The sequence below is a fragment of the Melospiza georgiana genome, chromosome 7 (genome assembly GCF_028018845.1).
Source record: "Melospiza georgiana isolate bMelGeo1 chromosome 7, bMelGeo1.pri, whole genome shotgun sequence".
In the NCBI taxonomy this organism is placed as follows: Eukaryota; Metazoa; Chordata; class Aves; order Passeriformes; family Passerellidae; genus Melospiza; species Melospiza georgiana.
In genome coordinates, this window is record NC_080436.1 from 20,809,466 (window position 1) to 20,835,375 (window position 25,910).

A 25,910-nucleotide genomic window follows, 5' to 3' on the forward strand; every position below is an offset into this window, starting at 1 on the left:
TATTTTTTTTTCTTCGCTTTTCTCAATGCACAGCAAATTTGGCTTTCAGTGCGTTATCTCTTTTGTTAATGCAAAAAGATTCCCTGGGCGAAAAAATTGCTCATAATTACCAGAGAGATGGGGAAACTGCATTAGAATAAATAAACCTGAAATTACTGTAATTATGTTGTGTTTGATGGGCTCGGCTTGTAATCAAGAAGAGAATACAGTGAAATGATGCTGACCCTCTTGGGTTTGCAGCTGTACGCGCACTTTGGGGTCTTTTTTTGCAGAAAAGAGTCATTTTGATCATCATTAAGCTGTGTGTAACCTATTTCAGAAGTGTTTGAAAATGAGGGGCACTTTTTTTTTTTCCCCAACAAGGAAAAATATATCCCAAAATTACATTTTGCCATTTACGGGCACATCCATAAGGTTGTATTTGCCGGGTGACAATTGGTAAAGGTATAATATTCGAAATCAGAGCTTAATCATTGTAATGAGGTATTGTTTCAATATAAGCACCTTTGGATTATTCATAGTTTAATTAATATCCTCATTATGAAAATCTTCGAATCAGATATTTGATGAACTACTTGTCAGCAACAAGGCAGAATTAATTAGGCCTGTATTGAGATTAACATTTTCAAATGTACAATTATAATAGCCTCTAACTCAAGACCGCCTCGCTGAGAGAAAACTGATAATTTCTCTATTTGAACTGTTAGCAAGACATTATTGAATTAGGAGAAGCTGATACATCTTTAAAGCCCTCCGAGCTGCTTGACCACCCCTCTTTGGCCCGGTCGGAGGCGTTTGGTCAGCGGCAGAGCCGCCGCGGGAGCTGTGTGGCTCCTGGGGCGCTGCGCGGCCGCGGAGCCCTCCGGCTCGCTCGGCACTTCGGGCCGCTCGGGAGCAGGCTCGGGCCGCGGCACTGCGGGAAACGCGGGGCGTTTGCCGTGCGCGATCCCGCGCCCCGCGGGCCGCCTGTGCGCTGGGGAGGATGCTGCACCGCCGCGCCCCGGGGAGTGGGCGCGTACCTCGGGCCGGGTGAGCGCGGCCCCCGCGGGGCTGCACAGCCGATCCCCCGCGCAGGGACGCGCACGGACAGCCGGCCGAGCCCAGCAGCTGCCGGCTGCTCCGCTCTGCAGCGCTTTATCCGCCCCAGCAATAGCCACCGGTTGTGCCGGCGCTGCGCCAGCCCGGGAGCGGGCACGGCTCGGTCCGGGGCTGGATGACCGCGGCGGTACCGGCACAGCTTCGCCTCCCGGGGAACGCCTGGGCGGGCAGCCGGCTCGGCTGTTGGGACGGGGGCCGGGGCTCTCCCGGCTTGAGCACATCCCCTTCCCGCCCCAGCAGCTGCGCCCGGTTCCCCCCGGCTCCGAGCGGCCCCTCCGCCGAGGGTCCCCCGATTGACCATCGGAGTTAGGCTGCCGCCGCCTAGCTGGGCCCGGCTGGGCGCACGGGGACAGGCTGCCCTGCCCGGGCCGCGTCGCTCCTCCGTCTCGCCTCCCGGTCACGGCCACCGCCGTCCCGCCGCGGAGCGCGTAGCCCGGCCCGGAGCCCGCTGTCGGCCGCGCTACGGGACAGGGAGCATGCGTGTCGCTTTTTCCAAACCATAATTTTACTGTCTCAAAGAAACTTTATAACTTATGTACAAAGATTTGTGTGGGTTTTTTTCCATTTTCTCCCCCAGATACAAAGCAATAAGTTAACATTTTCAATATAAAACTAAACTTTGACATATAGAACACTAAACACAGCCGAGCTCAGTTTATCACATTTTCCGAATTTCACAAGTAAAATGTCAAGATCTCAGTACACAAAGCATCATGTTTTACAGCCACACGAAACAGAACAGAAATAATAATTATAATTATAATAATAATTAAAAAAGGCTAAATTTGTGCAACATGTTTACAGAACAATAATAATAATAATTAAGAATAAAATATGTACAGCGAGTAGCTCCTGCACGTCGATTTGTGCATTTCACCTTCGGGCCGGCTTTGCGCGGGGAGGCCGCGCCGGGACTGCGCGGGTGTGCCCGCCTGCCCGCCCTCCCGGTGGGTCCCCCCCGCCGCCCTCCGGGCTCTCGTTCCGTCCTCTGCGCCTTGCTTCACCTCAGCAAAGCGCCGGCAGCTGCCGCAATTCCACTTCAGAGTACCAAACAATGTGCATTTATTTCCTTTGTTAAATACTCGAGAAATGCAAATCATTCGGACCAAAACTTTCCACAGCAGCGAAGTATAAAAGTTACTGTAAAAGTTAAAATCGCATCCTTCCCTCGCGGTGATTTATTCGGGGAGAGGGGGGGGAACGGGACGACGGACCGTCTGTGGTTTTGTTTAAACTGTGCGTCCAAGCAGTACACTCAGCAAGCTGAGTTTGTTTCTAGCACTCTCATAGTGGTAATTTAAATCAATAAATAAACCCCCTATCTTCCCCTTTTAACAACAACAAAAAAATATACAGATGGATAGTGAAAGGTACAGAAAATGTCGCGGGAAAGAAGCTCTGGTAAATTGTACAGCTTCCTTCCCCCTTGCAATTTAAGAAACGGTCAGATCGGAGTAGTAAATAAATGACCTACATTTCAACAGACACAGACAGACAGACAGGACAGAGGAGAGGGCTTCCCCGCCCCCCAGACATCTTTTTCTGATTGTCCCACAAAGCCGCGGCCGGCGCTCGCTCTGCTCCCAGGCTGTTGTGCGGTGCTCGGGGCCGCTCCGTCAGCTGTCAGCGGTGGGAACCGGCCCGCATCACATCTGTGCTCTCCTGCACCGAGCTACCGTGCAGCGTCCTAATGGCTGGATGGGCAAGAGACCTCCTGTTTGTTTGTTTGCTTCGGTTTCTTTTCTTTCTTTTTTTTTTTTTTAATTCTCTCTCTCTTTCCCCCTCTTTTTTTTTTTTTTAATTTCTTTTATTTGACTTAGTTTCTTTTTTTTTTTTTTTTGTTTTGTTTTGGTTTGTTTTGGTTTTTTGTATGTTTTTTTTCCTGTAACAATTTTAATTATTTTCGGGACCGATGGTGCTTGCATTAGGGGAAAACGTATATATAATCACATCAGTTGCGGCTGCTGCATAGCTTCTTGGTGGGCCGAAGGGTACCACGACGTGTAGCTGGGGATGTAGGTGCCCGGGGTCCCCGACGAGGCCTTACCGGAGGCGGAGGTGGTGTTCCACACTGGAGGCACGGGGGGCGAGCTGCCCGAGAGAGCCCTGCCGTTGGTCAAGGCGCTGCTCTCCAGGGCGGCCCCTCCTTGCTTCATCAGCTTCTTGAATTTGGAGCGCTTGTTCTGAAACCAAATCTTCACCTGCAAAGGGGAACGGAGCAGGGTTCAGCATCCCTCGCTACGGTCCAGCATCCCTCCATCCCTCCCAGGGCACGACGGACCCTCGCACCCGGCGGCCCCGCAGCTTCTCTCCCTCATTCCCCCCGCGACTGCTGTGTTATTTTGTGACTCCAAGGCACCCAGCAGGAGCCCCTGGGCCCTCTCCAGCGGGCTCTGCGGGGGCTTTCCCAGCACCGGGAGCGCACCGCGGCGGGACGGGTGTCGCCCCGGGCCCCGCTGCCCACGGCTGTGACCCGTGCGCCTTACGCGCGTGGTCTCCCACGCCGACGGTGGGGACACGGAGGGGACACGGGAGAGGGGCCGGAGCTGTACCTGGGTCTGGGTGAGTCCCAGAGATGCTGCGAGCTCGGCTCTTTCGGGGAGAGCCAGGTACTGAGTCTGCTGGAACCTCCTGTTCAAAGCCTGTAGCTGCAAACTGGAGTAAATAGTCCTGGGTTTGCGGATTTTTTTTCCTTTCCCGTTAAAGCGAACTTCCCCTCCTTCTACCACAGTGCTTTTCTCCGATTCGGCCCCTACAAACAACAAACGACGCAGAATAAATAATAATAATAGCAGCAATAGCAATAATAGCAGCAACAGTAATAGCAGCAGCAGCAGCAGCAGTAACAATAACAACAGCAACATCGACAATAACAATAATGAGAAGGAAGAAAAGTGAAGCTCGAGTAACGCTAACAAAGGCTCCGGGCGATTATGGCAGCCCAGGCTTCTTCCCAGCGAAAGTTTGCTATTTTTACAGGCTGCAGTTTAGGTTTAATTACCCTTAATTGCATACATTGTTTATAGCGCTACGCAATAAATAATTACGAAGACTAATACGTGCACATCTGGGTTGGTTTCTTTTCCAGCCAAGCATTGTGCGCTCTGTGTATTGGTCCCCTGTGATTCTCAGCCTCTCTTGACTAATATTTTGTAATTTAATTTAATTTTTTCCCCCGATAGATTTTTTTTTTTTTAATACAACACCCTCCCTCCCGCCTTGCCTTCCCTCCTCCCCTCCCCCCCTCCCCAAAGCCGAGTGCACCTACCTGTCTCCTCTAACCGGGTCTGAGTCAGGCTGGAGCTGTTGGGGTAGGACTGCACTGAACTGATGTAGGGGTTGGTCGAGTGGCTGCTGACCGAGTTCACATAGGGGTAGCCCAGCGGTCGGGAGAAGGACGAAGCTGTGCTGTACGAGCTGTCAGGCTGAGAGTGGCCCGCGGAGTGTAAACAGTGCATGGAATAGTGTCCGTGGGACATGGGAGAAGGAGACATTTGCTGGCTGGGCGGCCCAAACTCCATAAAGACAGCCTTCCCTGAGACGGGGCTATTTAGACTCTCTGGCATGGTAGTCATGGTCATTTCTTGTCGCTTGGTCTGTGTGTGTGTTCTCTCTTCAGCTTGCCTTTTTGGGGTCTGTTGTGTTTCTCAGGACAGGAAAGAACCCAATTTAAGCGAAACAGGGTTTTTCACTTTCCATTCATAAGAAAATGGAGTTTGTCTCTTTGAAAAGTCTAAGCATGATGCTGTAGATCTACACAAACTCGCCTAAAAGCTTTGACTCAGCCAAGTCTATGAATATTCATGAGACGGCGGAGCTGATTGGTCCGCCGTCTTGCATAATCGCTTTGGATTGGTCCGAGGCGCTCGGGGCTCGCCCGGACCCCGGTGAGCGCGGAGAGCCGGGCTGGCAGCGCCGCGCTTGCCCGAGCGCCGGCGGCGGCCGCACGCCCGCCCCGCTCCCGGCCGGCCCCGGCGCGGAGCCGCCCAGGAGCCCTCTCCCATCGCAGGCCGCCCGCTCCCGCCGCCGATCCGGACTTCGGCGGAAGGCACCGCAACCCCCTCCGCCCTTGTCCGCCCCTCGCCGGGAAGGCGGCGCGGAGGGGGCAGCAGCCGCGCTCCGCCGGGCTGGGCGGGCCGCGGGGGTTCCTGCAGCTGCCGCCCCGCTCCGGCAGACGCGGCGGGACCCGCGGACAAAGCGAGCGGCCCCCGCCCGCCAGGCCCCGCGGGCGAGCGGCGGCTCTCGGCCCCGGCCCGCGGGTCCCAGCGCCGCCCGCACCTCCGGATCGCGCCGCCCGGCTCCTGCCGCCGCTGCTGTAAAGGGGAAAAAGCGATCCAACCAAACAAAGTCCCCCTGAAAGGGCCCAACGGCGCATTTGAGCTCAAAATGAAAACTTCCGCGTGCGTGAGCGGTAAATGAGGTGGGACTTAGGAGATCCTCCCCAGAAAGCCCACGATGAATCCCAAATTACTTTGCTAGATAATTAGAAAGTGTTGATAATTATTTCTTTCATAATTCTGCGGTGCGACTGTAACAGGAAAATGATCTTGTGAAAGTTCACACGTGCAGATGTATTAGTTACTGATTCATTTGATTAAATGCTAGTCTCAAGTGCTCTGATCCACAGCTGAAGGCGGCCCCATTAGCATAACACTGATGTTTAATTTTCATACGCATAATTAGCCATATATTTAACACTAATAGCAACATGCAGCCTTTCAGCATTAAACAGCCTGGGATTTGATCTGGCCTGGGCTGAACTTTCCCCGTTACACCTAGGCTGTCTAGGGTGCGCAGTTATCACTGCACTACATCTATGTAATCAAGCACATTTTGGCAAAGGGAGAACACCAATAAAAATGAACATTCAAAACAAATCGCAGCGTTGATGTCGTTAGAGGTACTAGCGCCGGCAGCGGGGCTTGGGCACCCCCGGCAGAGCCCGCGTAGTGTTCAGGATCCTTCGGACAGCGCGGCCTTTGAAGCAGCCGGCCCCTAACTGTGCAAAGCTGGCACAACCGAGCCCCTCTGCTCCCTTTTTTTTTTGTTGTTTTCTCCTTTCATTAGTGGCTCTGTCGGTTTTAATTGCCCGTTTCCTAACGACGCTTTTACCTCCTTCCCCCCCCCCGCCCCCCTTTTTTTTTCTCAATGTTTTGGGTTTTGTTTTTTCTCTTTCTTTGCTCGCAATGCGCGAAGTTCATTCTCACTAACTCTCCGAGGCTTGGCGCAGAAGGGGCAGTGACGGTGTTTCCGCACGCACACGGTACCCCCGCCAGCCAGCTTTGCCCCTCTGGCCATGGAAGTGACCACCCGAGGCGGGTCAGCGAGCTTGACCGAGCAGGCAACAGGACGCCCGGGCAGCTCCGGCACCTTCGCCGGCCTCAGCCTGACAACTGCAGAGGGGAGGCCGCTCCGCGTCCGCCGGGACTGCGGTCTTCTGCTCCGCTCGGCCGGACACGGGCAGTCCCGGGGCGAACCACAGTCCCTCCAACCCCGCCAAAGCCCCGCGGAGCGGTCGGTGAGGCTCCGCTCGCCCCCGTCCTGCAGAGCAGGGCCCCCGCCCCTCCGCGGTCCCGGTCAGCGCGGCCTCGGCGGGCGCGGAGGGGCCGCGGCCACGGGACGTCCCGACCCCGCGGGAGCGACTGCCACGTCGGGACTCTCATGGTGCTGGCCCGGCAACACCTTCTGTATGATGGGCTTGTGCTGGCTGTCCCCGAACAGCCGAGACATCTCTCCAGTCTCGTTCGTAATTAGGATTACAAAGGTGCGCTATCAATGCCTCCGTCTGGCCGCCAGCGCTCCGCCGCGGAGTAAAACTCGCAGTCCCGCCAGAGTTACCGGCGGGACTTCAGGGCGCACTGATTACCAGGAGCTGCCGACAGCCCCCCCACGGCGGGATGCGGGGTTTCCCCGCTCCCGGTCGCCCCGTTCCCGCCTCATCCCACGCCGCGGTAAGAGCAGGAGGCAAAGGGCAGACGATGGTGAGGAACATGGCACCTGCGGTGCTATCCAGGGGCTCCCGGCGTGGCCAAAATCCACGGGAGGCACCTCTGCTGCGCCTCCGGGACGCACCGGACACCCTGCTGCCCCCAGTGCCCCTCAGAAGGGGCAGCGCGGCTGGGCGATGGAACGTTAAGGGAACAAAACACATGCCCCTCCAGGCAATGCCGACTGTCCTTCACAACGTTTAATCTCTGCGTTTTTGTAAACTTGGCTGCATCGTTTGTTTTGCAGGTTTTATGGCCTTCCAAGCTCCTCTCGGGAGGATGAAGCTGAGTGGCTGCCCCGTGGTGCTAGCCGAATTCAGGGAGGGGGGTCCCTGCTTTTTGAAAAGCTGCTGTTAGAAACTATTAGAGCTGAGAGCTCACTGTACCTGAATGAAAGCAAACAGCAGAGTAAAGCTGTAAGAAAGCAGCTTACTTCTGCCCAGGGCCACTGAGGGAGCCAGTGCTGAGCCACTCTGGTTGCCTGAATGTGCAACTGGCCAGCCCTCAGCATGCGACCCCATCTGCCTGCAATGAGGGCCAAGTCACTTGTACCAAACAGCACCGCTGTTGCCGTGGGCCTGGGGAAATTCTGGAAGTCCTTTAATTATCTCCAAGGCTACTCCACGTTTCACAGGCCCAGGTCCTGCTCTGGTAGCCTCCAAATACCAGTGCCAGACTTGTTTGATCCCGCAGGGCGGTCAGCAATGGCTAAATTGCAAATCAAGCCCTGCACACCCGGCAGGCCTAGGACAGTTCTGCAGAGAGCACAGGGCCGAGTGAGACCGCAGCTCGTGAGGTCCATCGGTTCCAAACTCTGGGCAGGAGTCAGGACTCATCTTCCAGACTGCAAACTCCTCTGCCTCCATAAAATGTTTAAACTGTAGAGTGCCTCTCCCTTAACTAACATGGGCACCACAGAGCAGTGATTACCCCAAACTGGCTAATTTTTCAAGCAGGGCAATTATTGATCCCCAGAGAGGTGTGCTTTGCATCTCATTTTTAATCACTTTTTGTGCTGTGTAAAAAGAGGCAAGAAGCAGGGGATTGCTGCTGGGAATGATGCTGGGGAGAGTCTGTTCCCTCTGCCTTACACTCTCAGGAAACTTTTTTCCATCCTAGTAGAAGTTACAGCCTGAGAAACAGCACTGTGTTAATCTCAATGAAGACAAATTGACTCCATACCTCAGCTATAAAGGGAAAATGCTATGTTTCTTTGTCCTCTCAACTGCCTAAAGACTGTATAATCTGATATATCCATTTGCCCCACATAGGATTTGGAAGAGAGGGGCCCCACTTTCTGCACCTAACCCCAAATAACCCAAACCCTTTCCACTTGCAGACTAAGCTTGGCTGCTCCAAGGGTCACAAAATACCTAAAGACTTTTATTAAATACTCACCAGGTAATACACAGAAATGTCGAGAGCCAACACCTCAAATTGCTTTTTCTGTCCCCTGGAGTGACTTATGCAACAGTCATTTCCCTCAGAAATTACAGAAACCTCTTCCCTGTCCCGAGTGAAACTTGAAGTCCCAGAAGTACAGCAAGTCTCTCCACTCCTTGCTCCATCTTTAGGCTTCTTCCACCAGTTTAGTGAGGATTTCTGCTCCCTCTGAGGTAATCACCAGGGTATGCTCAAATTGTGCCGATCTGAAATTCACATTTAGCAGTTATGAGGGGGAATACACATTCACCATGCCTGGAAAATCATCTCTTTGGGTTTTTTGGGCTGGCAGTGATGAGTTCCGTGTCTTAGGAAATACAAAAAAAAAAAAAAAAAAAAAAAAAAAAAAAAAAAAAAAAAAAAAAAAATCAGGCACCTTTTATTGTCTACAGAAATCGCAGTCCATTTGTCCTCCAGAATCTTAAATTCAGGGGATCCTTCCATTATTATTGGCTCTGTATCAAGAAAAACAAAATGTATTCTAAAGTTAGTTGCACTCCTGTGTGGATTATGAAACAATCAAGAACAGGAGGTATCTCAGCAGGTAGCTCCCCATCCACACAGGTCCCATCTCCCTGGGCTGGCATTCTCTTGATAGACTAAAATGTGAACTAAAAAGGAAGACAAAATAGCAAGGTAGGAAGTTGCCCATTCCTCTTTTGTAAAAACATGGAATTTTAATCAAGCTTTAATTAAGACCGTGTGGATAATAACCAAAGCACCAACCACATTTATAAACAACAGATAGTTTTAAATATTTGAATTTTTTAAACAGGCTTAAAATGTTCATTAAATCAGCAAAACAACAATTTTCTTATTTCCTTCTAATTGCCGTGCCATTTAGCCACACAGTGAGAACGAAGGCTTTTCCCCCAGCACTTCTCCACGACTGGAAGTGAGCACGATCAGTCTGCGGGGCGAGGCTCCGGCTGGTTACCGCAGCCGCAGTCCCCATACCCAACAGCAGCTCGGGAAGGCAGCAAATGACTAAGTGCCACCAGGCTGCTCGGCTTCGGGGACACGATCGCATCCTTCTCACCCTCCTCAAATTAAGTGTCCTGGCAGAGTCTTTGCCTTGCCAGAAATAGGAGTCAAATATTAGCAAAATTTATAATTAACATTTCCTTCTTTAAATCTTGTAATTTGAAAATTATTTAATCCAACTAGTTCCTAATGCATTTTTTAAAATGATATTTTAATCTATTTCCTAAGAGGTCAATCTCACCGACGTCCCCCTGTCTGCACGGTTATTTCTATATCCCAATAAAGAAATGTTACAGATCTGGGCTGCTTCGTGTGTGCTTTTTAACAGAAAGCCATAGCAGAGAGTTACTAACCTATTGTGAACGCCATTCCCTCTTCCATTAACAAATCACTGTCATTGGCTACAAAAGAAAAAAAAAAAAAACCGCGTTTATGCATCTTGGGTCTTTTTTTTTTTTTTTTTTTTTTTTTTTTTTTTTTTTTTTAAGAGAACGCAAACAAACCCTTTGTTTAAACCCCTTTTTAGCTCGCAGGTACTGTGCACCCGAGCCCCGTTATGAGCCGGAGCACCCGCCGAAAGCGATCCCACCCCGGCCGCAGTGAGACCACCCCGACGGCGGCTCCGTCCAGGCCGGGAGCTTTAACGTTTTAGCAGGGATTTTTAGCAGGGATTTCTCCTTGCCCCGTGACAAACTTTGCCGGCGTGGCTCGGGCGCGGGCGGGATGCGGAGGCGCGGGACAGGGCGGCTGCGGCCCGGAGCGGGCGGGGCAGGCGGTGCGCGGCGCTCAAGCTGCCCCGGCAACTCCGCTAACCAGCGGCTCGTCCTCATAAATACCCCCGCGACCTCAGAAAATGGGGCCGGGGATGCCCTCCAGCTTCCCAGCGATTTAATCTCCCCACCGGCAATCCCCCGCCCCGCCGGACCGGCAGCGTGCGTGTGTGTGTGTGCGGGTGTGTGTGTGGGGCTCTGCTCGCTTTACCGCCCGCCCTCTCCCCCTCCCCGGAGCCCTCTCATCGCCCGGGCGGAGCGGGCGGGGGAAGACGGGCCCGGCGGGCGGGGGCCGCTTACCGTGGTGCCACACTTCGGGGTGCCCGTGAAAGTACGACCCGATGCCGTGGCCGACGAAGAAGGGGCAGACGTGGAAGCCGCCTTGCCATGCCAGGGAGCTGCGGGGGCAAAGAGGACCTGTCAGGGTGCGTGCCCCCACCACCAGCCCCGCTAGACGGCCCCAGCCCTGCTACGCGTTGCTACTGACCCTGGGTCACCACTTTGCCACCGTTCCGAAAGACAGGCATTGAAGGGAGCGTGGCTGAGCCATTGTTAGGTTTCAGAGTGAACACGCCTGCCAACAGAGCCTGGTGGTTCCCGTGCCAGCCCTCTAAGTAAAACAGCAGTGTGTTGTCTCCCTGCTCGATGGAGGGTAACCTCTTCCACAAGCACACGAGAGAACTCATTTTAAGATGGTACAGCTGAAGTTGGCAAGTTGGGCAGCCGAGGCCTCAGCAGACTACCAAAGCACAGCCTCTGCCGAGTTCTCTGGAAGTGCAGGGTCTGTGCTGGGCTGCATAGCCAGGGGACTGCACTGGGTTTCCTGCAGAAGGGGCTCCTGCTGCCAACAGGGAGAGTTAGGAGCCTTACTACTTTGCTTTCATGATACTTCAAACATTTAGTATAAAAACCTATTGAAATTTCAGCAAATAGATGTATGCTAAATAACAATGTATTTCTAATGAATCTATTGCCACAGAGGCAAAACCAAATCATAACAATTACAGTATTTCAGTTCTGCCTGAGAGATCTGGCCTGCCTTTCATGGCCTGCCTCAGGGAGAAGCATCTCTGAGAACTTGGTCCTGCCTCCAGGACCATGGCTGAGCACTGATCCCTATCCATGGTAGGAAAGAAAATTCCTCTCCCAGTTCCCCGAAACTGGAGGACTTGAAGATACATGGCTGCTGGCCCACCCCATGTCTGCAGGCTTCACTTTTCAGGGTCACCTGTACTCAAGCAGTGGTGGACACAGTGATTTGAGGCAGCTCAGCCAAGAGGCTTGTTTCCAAACTGGAAAAATGCAGAGATTCACAAAGATCTGGAGATGGATTAGAAGTGCCAAGAAAGTTGCCCTTGTCCCTGCATGTCACCCTCACCCTATTTCTAAAATCAAACAGGAGCAAGACAGGAATACACTTAGCCTGAAGAGATTTTGCCTATAACATTAAAAGCTTAATTTGCTTCTTTTTGAATGAATGTAGGCATTGAAGAACTTCAAGTTGTCTGTATTTATGTCTGAGGAAATGCTGTCTCACAGTTTCACTACAGGTGGAAAGCTGGAAAAGTTAGAAAACTCAACTAAAGGTAAAGCTGTTGCAGAAATTAAAGCCTGTTAATCCCCATGGTGTAGCTTTTATTCAGGTGCAAAGTGGCCTCAGCTTGCTGTACAAAGTAATCACCTTTGCACACCAGGCTCCACAGACTCTGCAGTGCTGGCTCCAGTGCCCATGGGTCATCGTCCCAGAATTTAATGCCACTCAATTGAGGGACATGCTGCTCCACCACAGTTAAACGGCAATGAGAGAGTAGAGTTGGTTAATGCTGCAGTGTTCAGACTTTGGAACATGTTTTAACAGGATTCGTTACTTTCTACCCTTTTATTGCTCTGATAAAAAGACTCATCATATTTCTTCATTAGCTCTGGAGAAGAACAGAAATTTCAGGTTTAGGTACCCCCAAACTCCAAAGAGGATTACTGATGAAGCTAGAAATTGGGCCCTAATTTGTTTGCACTCAAAAGGCCAGGATTTATAAATAATTTATGTGTACATAAACTTTATACATCAATTATTTTGAAAAGAAATCACGAAGGATTATGCAATAGGAAGTCCTACTAGAGATGGAAAATACTTTCTCCCCTGCCTTTCTATCATGTTCCCCGTATCTGGGTCAGAGACTTGGCCTGCTGGCTGTGATGCCACTGAAGGTCGAGCAAGAAGTACAGGGAATGGTGATGAATTAGAAAGCCAGATTCCTCAGAAACATACACAAAATCCAAGATCTCCAGTGACCAAGCCTAGAGCAATGCAGATGATGATTCCCATATGAGTGAAGTGATTCTCCAAGGAGAGATGGGAGAAGTCATTCATGCAACATATGATAAGGTATTCTTTCATTTTCTTCTGCTAGTCTTTTAGCAAAATCATAAACAATCACACTAACTGTTCAGCTTTGCTGATGTCCTTACATGGTATCTTGACCAAGGACAGAGCATGGTAATTTTTTGTATTACTACTGGATTTTTTCTTCCAGAAAAATCCATGTTCTGTAGCAAAACAGAAATAGTTTTTCTCTGTGCATGTATTCTTCTGAGCACCATGGCTACATACTTTGCAGTGAGCAGGGGAAGCTCCAGCCTCAGCATTCAGCTGCTGCCAAGGAGGGTGGCAGTGGCAGCAGGAGCTGTGTGTTGGGCACCAAGCACACAAGCACCAAGGCACACAGAAGGCAGTGTTACAACAGTATCCTGTCCTCATGCAGTCAAAGTAATGATTCATATGCATCTCAGTGGTGAATTCTACCACTTTCTTAACAAACAGCTTGAGAACAATTCTGTTAGCATCAGTACTTCAGTGGTTACTGTCTGTGATCAAAGAGGGGATCCCAGAGCTCACAGGGCTTTGACATCTACACTGACAGACACTGTGCCCCTCCTTCTTCCCTCTTGTTTACATCCAGAGCCTTGGTATTCTCTACATAAAATGTAACACGGTCAACAGACCTGCAGTAACACACAGAAAATAAGCTGCAGGTATGAAATTCAACCATTTTCAATCTGGTTTTAGTATTTGCATGCACTTCAGGCATTTCTCTCCACAACTACTAGCTTTACTTTGGAGTATTTAATAAATCCTAGTGTACTCTTACATCCTTTGGGAGTTACAGTAAAACACCCAGCTTTCATAACAAAACAAAGCAGCTAATCCTAGCTACAACTTGCAAAGGTAATCCTGTAAATGTACATGTTGGCTGTAACTTTGAGACAGCTCTGAGAAGAGTGAATTGAACTATTGGTCTTGGTCAGCCTCTCCAGTCTCCAGGATTCCCAAGCTGTGGAATCTGATTAAAAAATCAAGATGCCAGAGAGCAGAGCATTTTTGCACACAATTTACCATTTCTTGCTGACAACAGCTCAACATTTTGGTCTCACTGCCCAGCTCGGGACCTGTCAGTGGTGGCCTTTCTTTGCAGCTGTCTCATGAGACAATCTTACAAGATTGCAGCATCAGATGCTTCTTGCAGACAGGCAGAGTAAGTTTAGACAGCTGGAGGAGGCCTGACTGCAAGTGGGAAAGCAGTGAAGGCAGGAGGCAGAGGGGGGCATGGCTGAGCTGGGCTGCCTGGCATCTGCTGTGGGAAAGGATGTGCTAGTTCCCCTTGGAATGGGGAACATCCCAGCAAATCATCTTCAGAGCAAATGCTGGGGCAGCAGAGGTACACCTCACAAGACAGAATCAAGAGAAAAAAAAGCTTCTTCAGAATAATCACTGTTAAAAATACCCATTGACAACATTTATTATCACACATATTGATCTTTGTTGCATATTTGGGCAGAGGTGAATTGGGCAGGATTAAAAGCATAATTATTTAGTGAGCCCAGTACTTGATTTTATGTTTTGCTGCCATGTGTTCTAGCCCAGTGGCTGAGGAGTCAAGAGAGCTGCAGTGCTGCCTTTCTTTTGCTGATGGCAAAGCCAGGCCAAGTGTCTGGCACTGGCAAGGATCAGCAGTAAAGGAACATCACTGAGGGCCAAGCTATCCTCCTGAAGCCATTGTCAGAGCCTGTCAGAGGGTGGTGTGCTTCAGAGAGTGGAGACAGGAGAGATAGGTGTCAGTTGCCATCTGAGCATCCTCTTCCCATGTTGCCAGACAACAGCTAATTCTCTGAAAGCAGGGATAAGTGTGGAGACATGCATTGCTGTCCTGACAGCAGCCTAACAGGGAAATTGCCACAAAGGAGGAACAGGCAGGACTGACTCTCTAGAAAGCTTTCCCTTATACTCAAGCTTCCCCTCAAAGGAACTCTTGGGTGATAAATCCCTCCTGTTAAGCTGAAAAGTAGGTTGAAAGAATTTCCTTAGGGAGCTGTCCTGTGCAGATATCCTGTAGGTGCACCTAGAGAAGCATTTTCCAAATTTTGTCACTTTTTCCTCAGGGTAGGTCTGGTCTAGTATTCTTAGAACTCACTGAAGAGAAAAAAAAGTGAAACAATCCCATTTTCAGCATTGATAGCTACTGCTTCTCTGGGCTCTGTGGTGGCACAAGGGAAGAAAGAATTTGACTGATTGGAGAAGATGGCACAGACTGCTTTGCTGCCAAGGACAAGTACCCTGGTGATCTGATCCTCAGCCAGGGATCCTTCTCCCACACTGCCAGATTCTCTTACCAGGGATGAAACCTTATCCAAAACAGTCCTGCAGAGCAGCATGACATGAATGGCTGAAGTTGTTAAACAAATTTGTCTTACACTTCTTGGCAATGAAAATACATGAGAAACACTGAAACTGGTAGCAGCCCCATGATAATTGTGTTCTTATGTAGGGATCTGATTTTTTTTTTAATTAGAAGTAATCATGTTTGTCTTAGCTATATTAGTAGCAAAACGGCCACTGAATGGCATACTTGTTGGTTTTTTTTTAAGTACTGAAACCAGACTCATCCTAAACTTTATTTATTTATGATAAAAACCTATTTTGAATAGTACCATAGTATTTAATTTGAGAAATTACAAAATTCTACAGGGAAAATATTCAAGTAGGGTTTTTTTTTCTGAAATAGTAATCCTAGACTGAGGGAATGCACAAGTTCAGGAATTCCCTATAATGACAATAAATGTTGAGGTATAATTAGTAATATTTTTGAAAGCCAACAATTGTTTTTTGAAAGAAAGGTACATTTGAGTTTCAAACTGGAACACAAATTACTGTATTTTTCTTACAATAGTGCTGAACTTTTATTTGAGGTTCTCTGTTTCTGAAAGCAGACATGATGGATTGAAATAAAAGATAATTTATTGCAATGCTTACTTTCAAGTGCAGAGAGAAGCAGTGTAATTGTAATTTACAGTAGCTGTCAAGGAAAATCTATCACAGATGACATTAAAATGACTTATTTTGCCTGAGCCACTTATTGTTTAAATGTGCATAATCTGATAGAAACAGATTTTTTTAAAAATCTGCTTTATATTGTTCTAAATTAATATCAAAACATATACTTACTAGTTAAACATTTTAAGCCATTTATTAATACTTTCATCAGTACTATTTTTTTGTAGGAGTTGAAATTTAGTTTATTTAACGACATCACTTTTAAGTTCTTTAGCTCTCTACACTCATAACACTTTCATGCACTTAGACTCACTGTCTAAAAAGCAGATTTCAAACTAGATACATTTTTGTCTGAAAATGTCAGAAACAGTAGAAGAAAATGGACCATAGGGACCAACTCCATTTACACTGGAACTGACCAATAGTTTTGATATGCCTTCCAGTAGAAAGAGGTTAGCAATGACCCAAATTTTTCTAAGCAAATTAACTCACGAATCCATGCAATCTTTTATTTGCAACTTGTAGCCGATGGAAGAATGAGCTGCTATCAAGGAAATACTCAGTGTCAGCTATTGAGCTTCCATGACAAAGACTATGCCAGAATATTGACTGCAAACTTACTCCGAGATATAATTATTCTGAAACCTCCTGTAGAAAGGAAATATTCTCATTATTTGTGCATAAGACGCATTCTGGATACGACTGGAGCACCTTTACAGAAAAACTGATGAAAGAAACCTGGACACATTTCCATTCCGATGGACCTAAATGTTTTCAGCTTCTAGGTTAGGTGCTTGTTCTCAGGCATTTATAATATCTAATTCTTGTGAAACTTTATATATATATATATATATATATGTATGTATGTATGTATGTATTATATGTCTGTCTGTAAGCAAATGTCAAATGACAAATTACCTGAAACACACAGCTTCACCAAGCCAAGGTGAGCTTTCAGCAAAGGGAGTGTTAAAGTAGTTCTAAACAAATCAGCGCATTTAAATCACCAACACGATAAAATCTTGAGAAATAAAGTTAATGACCTGCTATTTCATATGCAGTTTTGAATAGCTACTAGCTTCAATTAATCTGCCTTGCTGCCTTGCAAAGGGGACACTGACTATATATTTACATTTTGCAAGGAAACTGACCTCTGCAACAACACAGCAAAAATCCAATGTCACATTCAACTCTTATTTTTCTTCTTCTTCCTTTTTTTTTTTTTTTTTTTTTTAAAACAGCTAGAATTAATGTAGTGAATCCGTAATGAAATGCATTATCCTGCATGGAGATTTATCAGATTTTCCAACTGAATGCCATGCTTTGCTAGCACTAGCTGGAGTTCACCTGCGTGTTGGTGTGGCGTGTGGCTCTTTTTTGTAAAGAGTTAAGTTGAACACAAAAAAAGGGAACAAAGGTCAGCACCCAGCCGCCACTTGAATGTGAGATTTTTCTTTTTATTCCCCTTGATGTATACTAGGCTCTGTGTTATTAGTCTTAATGATGGAAAATTGTAGTGTTGATACAAATCTTTTTTTCAAAGTAGTAGGCGGGAGCTCCATTTGTTAGTAAGTTTTTTTGTGACTAAAAGCCATGGACAGTACATTTATGTAGCAGTAAAAGGCCTAGATGCTCTTTCCATAGCAGAGCTAATTATTCCTACTGTGACCTTACTGATCTACCCTGTTCCTAGTACATCTCATCTGCACGCCTGTTCCTCTGTGTAGATGGTGTCAGAGAATATGAAAAACCCTATAATGAAACCATTTTCATGATGGAGAAAGGCTACTGGAGTTGCACTTGCTACAAAGAGGCTCAATTATATGAGTAATTGTGATAATTTTCTACATTCATAGCCTTCAATGGGGAAAAAAGAATGAGAGCCACAAAAGAAAATTACTTTAACAAGAAAGTACAGAGAGTAAAAATGGAAGAAGAGACAAAAAAGGGGGAAAAAATAACCAGAAAAAAAAGTTTAAAAAATAGATCTGGAGGGAGGAATAGCAAGACAGGGAGAACAACAGAAATGCTCAAAAAGCCTATGTGCAGCTGTGTTGCACAATTAAATTGAATTTTTTTTCTGCAGTTGATGAATGTGACTACTGCAAATGTGCCTCTGTAGTTAGCTATCATTTGTTGTTCCGTGACAGGAAAAGGATAATTACCTCTCAGAGAGAATCAAAGGCTGACATGCCCTTTAGACACAGCCATGAATGCAGAGCTCGATAGAATGCTTGAATAAGAATCCAGTGTTCTGTGCCCCCTTCTACTCAAGAATAAATTTTGTTAAAATGCAAGAGCACCACCAGTAAATTTGTTGAACCCTAGGTGTTCAAAAATATGAGGTGCATCTATCGACTCATCCCATTTGCAAAAATAAAACTACATTTTGAATTCACTTCTATTATATTCATGGACAGTAAGATAGTGAGATATGCATTAAATTTCTTTTCCCAGTAGGGGTCTGATTCAACATTTCCTATGAAAGAACAGAAAGACACTATCCTTTTTCTCCAGGCTAGTTAGCCTATAATTTAAAACTGTCAAAAACACAATTTTATACAAAGTCTTCAATAAAAGCTTCTCAGATATAACCCAAAGAGGTTTTACTAAAGTTTGATTCAGACTCTGTTACAATATTTTTAAAGCTATAAATACATCTAACTGATATTTTGCCGTTCTCTTTTTTTCTTAAAGTATTTGAAGATTTACAAAGGGAAAAAAAGGCAGCATCCTTTCAAGGTGACTAAGCCTTGCAGCTTTTAAGTAATCAGAATGAATTCAATAGCTTGTTGGGACCATTAGTAGTCCAAAGAAGTATTGCTTAATGAAATGTATATGATATATGTCTATTTCTTTCTTTTGGCAAACATTTTAAAATAATCCATAGGTACCTTCAAAAAACGAAGACGCATTTTTATTTAAAGCCATCAGCAGAAGAGTCATGACTGCATTTATGTGAAGGCTAGAAGAGATGCAAAATAGGGAAAAATCTCTGAATGTCAGCCCTTTTTTCCCTGTGACGTTAGCAGGCACTGCTCTTTGTAAGATCAGAAGCTCTCGAGTTAAATATTTTCGTAGTTTTTAAACAAAGAGCTTATTTATGTTGACTAATTCCTTTGTAACAGTCAATGAAAACAATGGTTTCTAACTGTCTTACACCGTTAGACAGATGTGGTGTAGTGTCATACAAAAATAAAAAATAAACAAAAGCCCACTGCAAATTACATCTGTTAATTTAAATTTACTTTATGAATATATTTTTCTTTTTCTACAGTTATCTTTGCTGACCCTAGTGTAATTCACTTAAAAAAAACACCTCTTATCCAAGGAACAACATTATAGCTTGGCAGTTCACATACTGATATCAGACTGAAATGATGGTTTTGAATCATAAAACATGTCATCAGCTTTATACCAAACCACCAATAACCTTTGTCCCATTTGCCAGCCCTCCTTTTACTTGTCAATATAAGGCTTACCTGATTGTGTTTCCAATTACAGAGAAGGGAGCCCCTGGTCTGCAAGCTGCAATTGCTTCATCTCTACATTTCCTGGCAACCTCCACTAACTTTTCACCAGATTTATCCACATTGCCCACCAAAAAGGTTTCAGAAGTGTCACCATGGTAGCCATTGTAATACACCTAAACATATACAGAAATGCAAAGACATTTTCGCATTTTGCATCCAGAAACAAATCATGGTCTTAATTAAATCCATTCTTTCTAGCAACAAGCTGTAAATTGCAACAGATAGACAGGTAAGTCATATTTGCAAGACTGGAAAAGCAAAACATTGCAAAGGAAAAAAAAAGCTTGAAAGACTGCAAGGTGCCTAAGGGTTGCCATTGCTGCCAATTAAAAATTCAAGAATAGCAGAAGCTGTGCATCAGTGACCAGCAGTGCACCAGGCAGTGACACTGCTCAGCCACAGACCATGAGGATAACTGGGAGAAGATGGGTGGGGGCTGTGGATGGGCTGAGGGGGCCTTGGGGGCTCTTGGGTCCCACCCATGGTGGCCCCTTGCCCTGCAGCCAGAGCCCTGCTTGCACCCTGAGGGGCAGGGCCTGAGCCCCAGCGCTGGGGGAACCTGCTGGTGGCTGCCAGGGAGGTGAGTGTCTGCAGGGAGCAGCCCCCCTTGGAGCTCTGAGTGAGAGCCATGCCCTGCTACCAACAGCCAGAGTGACCCCCAGGGCCAAATCTACTGTCAGCTGTTGCATGTTTTCTTTAACCTAATTTTTAAGCTACAATGTGGCATTAACATTGAATTTTACTTCTGATTTCCAGAGGTGAATTTTGAGAGAATAAATGTACTGCCATGGCACTGAAAAATTTCATGTTCTGAAAATGGAACATGCTGTTGAATTAATTACAAATTGTTTTTTTTTCTTTTCCTTTGAAATGTCATAGGTTTTAAATGTTAGCCCTCCTGAAATTCTCTGTTGAGCACAAGAAATCCTGGCTATGCACTATGGAGCTCTGCAACACACCATTAAAATGGGGTTTGCAGCTCTGCACATGGCAGGCAGGCCCATAATTGTAAGACCAAGCCATATTTCCCTACAAAAAGACAAATTATAATGGTGCACAGTTTTGATCTTCTAAAACATTTTTTCTCCCCCAAACAGTGGGCAACTATCCTTCTACAACTAATTACTCACCGAGCTCGAACCACTGAACTTTTGCCACTGGCAAGCTATTTGTGAAAGACAGACTCACATTCTTTTTGGTTGATTCCAAAGTAAAAAAAAAACCATAGCCCCAAAAACCCCACAATACAGACAGTTTATCTCAAGGCCAGGTTTGTCCTCAAGCTGAGATATAAAGAAAATGCAGGCCATTAGGAAAAAGGGGTATTTTAAAGAAAGGTGAGTGCCAGCAAGGGCCCAACTGTGTTCCTACTGCTCTGGCAAAAAGCAGCTGCAATCCTCTTCTCTACACCTTCCTCAGCCAGTTCAGACTACCATAAAATAATTTTTATTTTTTATTTAATACCTATTGGGCAGGTTTTAAAGTAGATAGTTCATATTTAGACTAAACTAGTTTGTTTTTAGCTCTGGAAGGAAAACACACAAACCCCCAAGATTAAGCATCATCATCCTGGAAAAGCAAACACAGATTTAAAACACGGGAGAATTAAAAAAAAAAAAACAAACCCACAAACAACAACAAAAAAACCCAACAACAAACCAAATAATAATATTTACTGCAGACCATCAGCTGCAATTACATATTTCTGATGTTAATAAACTACAACCACAGCAAATGTAATATACTATTTCCTTAAATTCAGTGAAAGAAACAAGTTGTAAGAAACATTAATCTGGTAACAATAGGCTGAAAATTGCACTATGCTGAGGATCCAGCAATGGATAACACTATTGTCTCTATACTAAAACACATTTTCAAGTCCATGTTTCAAGCCTATAAAATTTGTATTTCATCTATGAAATGCTACCATCTTAATTGTGCTAAAATGGATTTTTTGGTTCAGATAATCTGTACACAGTGCTAGGTATTTAAACTTAACAACCTGAGTATTATTTAATTACTTTATAGAACCTGTACACAATTATAAACAATTTGTTGTGCAATATTTACTTTGATTTTTATTCTGTCCAGCAGTGAAATGTCCCAGTTTTGCACATTAAAAATAAGCTAAAAGATCAGTTAATAATGCTGAAAAGTGGTATTTTTTCCTCAGCTGTTTTGGACTAAGCAATTATCACACATAGCACAGTTTAGTTTTAAATGATTAAAAAAAAAATTCTTACAAAGACAGTCAGCAATTCCCATCCTCGCAGGAATCTTTATATTCACAGAAATGTCAAGATTTATTTTCTGAGATTAAATTAAAAACAAATAAATATATGTGTGCAAAAAGGCCAGTAACATTTAGTCAGACATTTGTAAAGCAGAGTGGACAAGACATACACACTATTTTAATATAAAAATTATTTCATTTAGTTTATCATGGAAAGTATCTGTGATATGACTCTATACTTCTTTTACATCTAAGGTATCATTATTATCCTGACAGACTGAACAAAAAGTAAAATGAACCTTAAGGAGGTACAAAGAAATATGATTTAAATCCTTAGTTGTTGCAAACTGGTTTAGTATAATAAACTGAGCAAAGTGACACCAGTTCATAAAAGTTAAAATGAAGGCCAAAAATAAAGTTTTAAAATGCTAGTTTGCACTGTGTAAACCTGATAGTCTGAATTCTACAATTAGAAAGTACAGAGATGGAAAAGAATTTAAAAAGATCAAAACCCCAAGCCAAACCAAATCCAGTTCTGGATCACATATGAGTATAGAATGGGAAAAAGGTCGTTGACCCTTATTTTAATAGAAAAAATATTTTAGAAAGCTTGAATCTCATGCTCAGAGGTAGGTCTGCTGAAGATTTCTTCACTCTGCCAGTATGAACATGGTATCAGGTTACCAATAGGTTCTTTAATGATTTAAAAACCTTGTTTTTATGATATTCCACTTCCTTGTATGTGACATATTATTGCAAAATAATGGAGTGATTTAAAAAAATCTGTGTCCATACTAGAAATAAACAACACTTCAGAAAAATAAAAACATGCACAGTAAAAAGAAAAAAAACTCCTGCAAGACACAAAATTTTTTTTAAATGAAATGAGAATTAGGTTTCCAGGTCCTGTGCTTTCTTGCTCCTAGGAAAACCCAGCCTGTGTTTATTTAAATAGCTATAATTGATGATTCCCTGGAAATATTAAGTCACAGTTATATCACACTATTTCTGTTTCTGCTCAAAAGGTTCAGGACTTCCATACAGAAATGGAACACAACACTACCTTCGGGGATTTTAATAAATGTAGGGAACACTGCTAGCAAAAGAGTTGCTGTCCAAATAGACTGACATACCCAGGCCAATGCAGCCTCTAATGACAGAGTAAGATAATGTCAGGCCCCACTCAAAATCAGCAGGAAGAGGAAGATCAATCTTGGCAGAGTGAAGGAAAAATGCTGGCTTTCTTCATGTTAGCTCATCTCATACATATCTATCTTCAGCTGCTGCCCAGTACTGTGGTGCTCTGCATTAACTACACAGTGGATCAATAACAATTACACCTTCTCAAAAACATGACACATAGCAGGATTGGGTTGACATTTCACTTAGGCCAACATTGATCTCAGTGCATCTGATTCCAGTCCTAAATTCAAGTCAGGCCTGAGTCTAGCTGGAATAAACACACAGTTAAAAACAAAAAAGGAAACCAGCTGCTTGTGCCTTGGCTCAGAAGTAAACAGCACATCCATCTGTGCATCCCCCATCTCCAATCCACTATTCTTCCTGTTGCTACTAGTGATTCTAAAGTTGATCAAAGACTATTTTTTATATGAATTACTCACCGTGACATCAATGTTGATAATATCTCCATCCTGAAGAGGTCGACTGAAACATAAACAGAAAAAAAAAATAATGGTGACAGACAGCTCCCAACAAAGGGAATATAAGAATAAACACCTAATGACACATACATAAAAAATCAAGGGGTAGATAGTTTGTGATGGAGGAAGGCAGAAGCAAACAGAATAACCATTTTTAATGTTCAGCTTCGACTATTTAGAGAACAAGTGTAGCTGAATATAAAATAATGAGAAACAACTACCAGAAAAACATATAAACACCGGAAAAATCTACCATTATATTTATTCTTTTTCTCTCACTAGGGTTCATATTTTACTTTGTGAGTAGCTGAATGTATTGAGAATATAAAAAAATCCCACATAAATTCAAATATATTTATTCCTTAGCCTATACTTATTTTGCCGGATGAACAAAAAATCAGACCATTTTTTTCCCCTCACAAACACAAAACTCAAAATGCAATACGCTATTTTTCTTTAAGTGTCTGGAAAACCAGGATAATATATTTTTTTCCTATTTCACATATATTTCTGTAACAGCTATCAGCATCACAGGCTAACATGCTCTGCATCTACAACGCATTTAAGTACGACATTTAGTTAACTGAAGTATACTCAATATTAAATACAATTTATTAATTCCAGTATAACATTTTAATTTCCACTTGTAAAATGTACATTATTGAGGAAATACCTGTCAGGAATACCATGACATACCACGTTGTTTACAGAGGTACAAACAGATTTTGGAAAACCTCCATAGCCCAGAGGTGATGGATAGGCATTCCGTCTGATTATTTCATGATGAACAATGGAATCTATTTCTTCAGTTGTCATGCCAACCTAAAATATCAAACATAACATCCTGTTAGAAAAGCAAAGAGAGTTTCTCATATTTACTGAATGTGATTGCAGCCAAGCTTCAATGAAATATTGGGCGTTTCAAATATGCTGCTTTGATACAAGACTATACTGTCTGATACACTTTATTGATATATGGACTTTTTTTTTCTGAAAAACCCTCCGAAAAAGAGATTTTAAATAAAGCATGCAGTAGAAATAAGCACTCAAAGGTTCCTAGAAAACCTAAAATCCTGTCTACTTCTTTTCTGTTCTTTTTTCCATATCTACTTTCTCAAAGACACCAATTTCCCATGTCATCGTTTCCGTAGCTGCTATAGAAATGTCTTGTTTCAACGCTTTCAGTCCCTTAAAACACAACATTACTTTCCTCTTTTATTTGTAAAAGAAAGGATATTAAGTCTTGTAATTGCCCAGTACATTCATCATAATGTATTTAAGCATTTTTAGGAAATTGCTTTCCAGGTATTCCTACATTTTATAAAACATTGAAATATTTAGATGCAAATTTTAAGGATATTTTACTTAAAGCTGTCATAGCCTGGATGATCATAATGAATCTACAAGTACTAACCATCATTTTTAGAAATCTTCATTTTTATGCTTGATGTTTTCTAGATTCATATTTTCTGCATGATTTTACATATTAAAAAACCCCTCTCATGAATCAGTCAGCCATTTTCTGGGTATCCATGGAGTGCAAAGTGCACATGCTTAAAATAATATTACTCTTGCTTTTCTTTTGGATCAGCTCTGTCTCTGGAATGGTTTGAGCTGAAATTTGGTAGGGAACCCTCTCTAATTGAGAAGTACTTTTGAGGGTTCCTCTGTAAATTGATTTTGCTTTGAATGAGTTCCGAGCCTTTGAAAAGCATACTTTGTACAGATACAAGTATCATTCTTAGCACACTGAAGGAAATGTCTCAGTGGCTGTGATTTGGAAGGAACATGTGGAATACAGGTAGGCTGTGGTGCAGGAGACAGTTACATATTGAAATTCTGTGTGGCCATGCACAGCCAACACAGAAGAGTGCACTTGTGTGCTGTGCTGAGGATAAAATCAGCTCTGTTTACTCAGCTGAATTTTGCTCAGCACAGAAACATTGTTGGGCAGGCGAGGAGCAATGAACGTGGGTTCAAGACCAGGATTTGGGATTAGTGCACATGCTCCCTGTTTTGCAGCCACAGCCTTGGCAGGCTCTCTGGATTGGATAGGGCATCTGTTGGTTCTGGATAAATACAGATTTGTTGTTTCTGCCTCTGCTCAAACATCTTCATCTTTAGCCCACAGACAAACTGAACTGCTATGTACCTGACTGGCTGCTGTCTATTTCTTCTCTGCTCAAGCAATTTGATGTGATTTTTGGATACTCAGCAGACAGATCTCTGGTCTCTGCATGGCTTACACTGTGCAAAGTTCTTCTTTTAACAGTATGTGCTTTACTTTTAAAGATACTTTTGCTAGCTGGGCAAGTCAGGGGTGGCACCTGCTGTGCCCCTAATCCTTACTCGGAACAGGGCAATTCAATGGTATAGAATATTTTCATGTCATAGAATCTGTGGTTTTATTCCCAAATCTGTAACTCAAACTCAGGAAAGCTATCATATATAATACTGTATCATAATTTGAAATCCCACAGGTGGTAACGGCAACATCAAAACCATGTTCAAACTCTATCTCTCTGTATCCATGGATTATAATGCACCTTTGTTATATTGGGGGATCTTAACTGCCACCAGCTAAAGCACAGGCAAGAGCCAGTTTGGAGGACTGTGAACAAGGTGGGTTCAGCAAGGTAGCAGGAACAAGTGGAGGAATGGGACTCCAAGTAAAACAGGAATGTAGAGTTTAGCTTATGAGACTAGGCTAAAAGAGCTTGGTTTGTTCAGTCTGGTGCACAGCTCTATTCTTGCATGAAGGGGAAGATTCACAGAAAGGCAGGAAGCTGTTTAAATTAAAGAGCAGTGTTGGCACAAGAACAGATGGGCATAAACTGACCACAGGCAGCAACAGACTGGAAAGCAGAAGATG

The 25,910-nt window shown here is 44.6% G+C and overlaps 2 protein-coding genes across 5 annotated transcripts in view; both read right to left on the reverse strand.

Annotated features, from left to right (window-relative positions):
* Positions 1-1,739: 1,739 nt before the first annotated feature.
* On the reverse strand, positions 1,740-5,010 carry DLX1 (distal-less homeobox 1). 2 transcript variants are annotated; one of them, XM_058028398.1, is made up of 4 exons: positions 4,367-5,010; positions 3,651-3,850; positions 3,146-3,299; positions 1,740-2,792 (listed from the first exon to the last, which is right to left on the reverse strand). In XM_058028398.1, exons 1-4 carry the CDS (start codon positions 4,677-4,679, stop codon positions 2,722-2,724), a joined length of 738 nt encoding a protein of 245 aa, XP_057884381.1. In that variant the 5' UTR covers positions 4,680-5,010; the 3' UTR covers positions 1,740-2,721. The 2 variants fall into 2 exon arrangements, with proteins under 2 accessions (XP_057884381.1, XP_057884380.1); XM_058028397.1 differs by lacking the exon at positions 1,740-2,792 and having other exon boundaries at positions 2,972-3,299.
* A 3,437-nt stretch (positions 5,011-8,447) lies between these two features.
* The window catches only part of METAP1D (methionyl aminopeptidase type 1D, mitochondrial), a 43,582-nt gene continuing 26,119 nt past the window's right edge, over positions 8,448-25,910 (reverse strand). For 2 of the 3 annotated variants that reach the window (XM_058028318.1, XM_058028317.1), the window contains exons 4-10: positions 23,712-23,860; positions 23,000-23,042; positions 19,094-19,257; positions 10,583-10,680; positions 9,866-9,913; positions 8,905-8,983; positions 8,448-8,734 (exon numbers count right to left, since the gene is read on the reverse strand). In XM_058028318.1, coding sequence (XP_057884301.1) covers positions 8,656-8,734; positions 8,905-8,983; positions 9,866-9,913; positions 10,583-10,680; positions 19,094-19,257; positions 23,000-23,042; positions 23,712-23,860 — 660 coding nt within the window. In that variant the 3' untranslated portion in view covers positions 8,448-8,655. The other variant, XM_058028319.1, reaches the window with a different exon arrangement.

What these genes read in the sequence shown, in the direction of transcription:
- DLX1 (XM_058028397.1), bottom strand. Translation starts at nt 4,679, where the DNA reads ATGACCATGACTACCATGCCAGAGAGTCTAAATAGCCCCGTCTCAGGG. An exon ending in GACCCGGTTAGAGGAGACAG is followed by an intron (nt 3,851 to 4,366) that starts GTAGGTGCACTC and finishes TGTTGTTTGTAG; the next exon opens with GGGCCGAATCGGAGAAAAGC. An exon ending in TGGGACTCACCCAGACCCAG is followed by an intron (nt 3,300 to 3,650) that starts GTACAGCTCCGG and finishes TCCCCTTTGCAG; the next exon opens with GTGAAGATTTGGTTTCAGAA.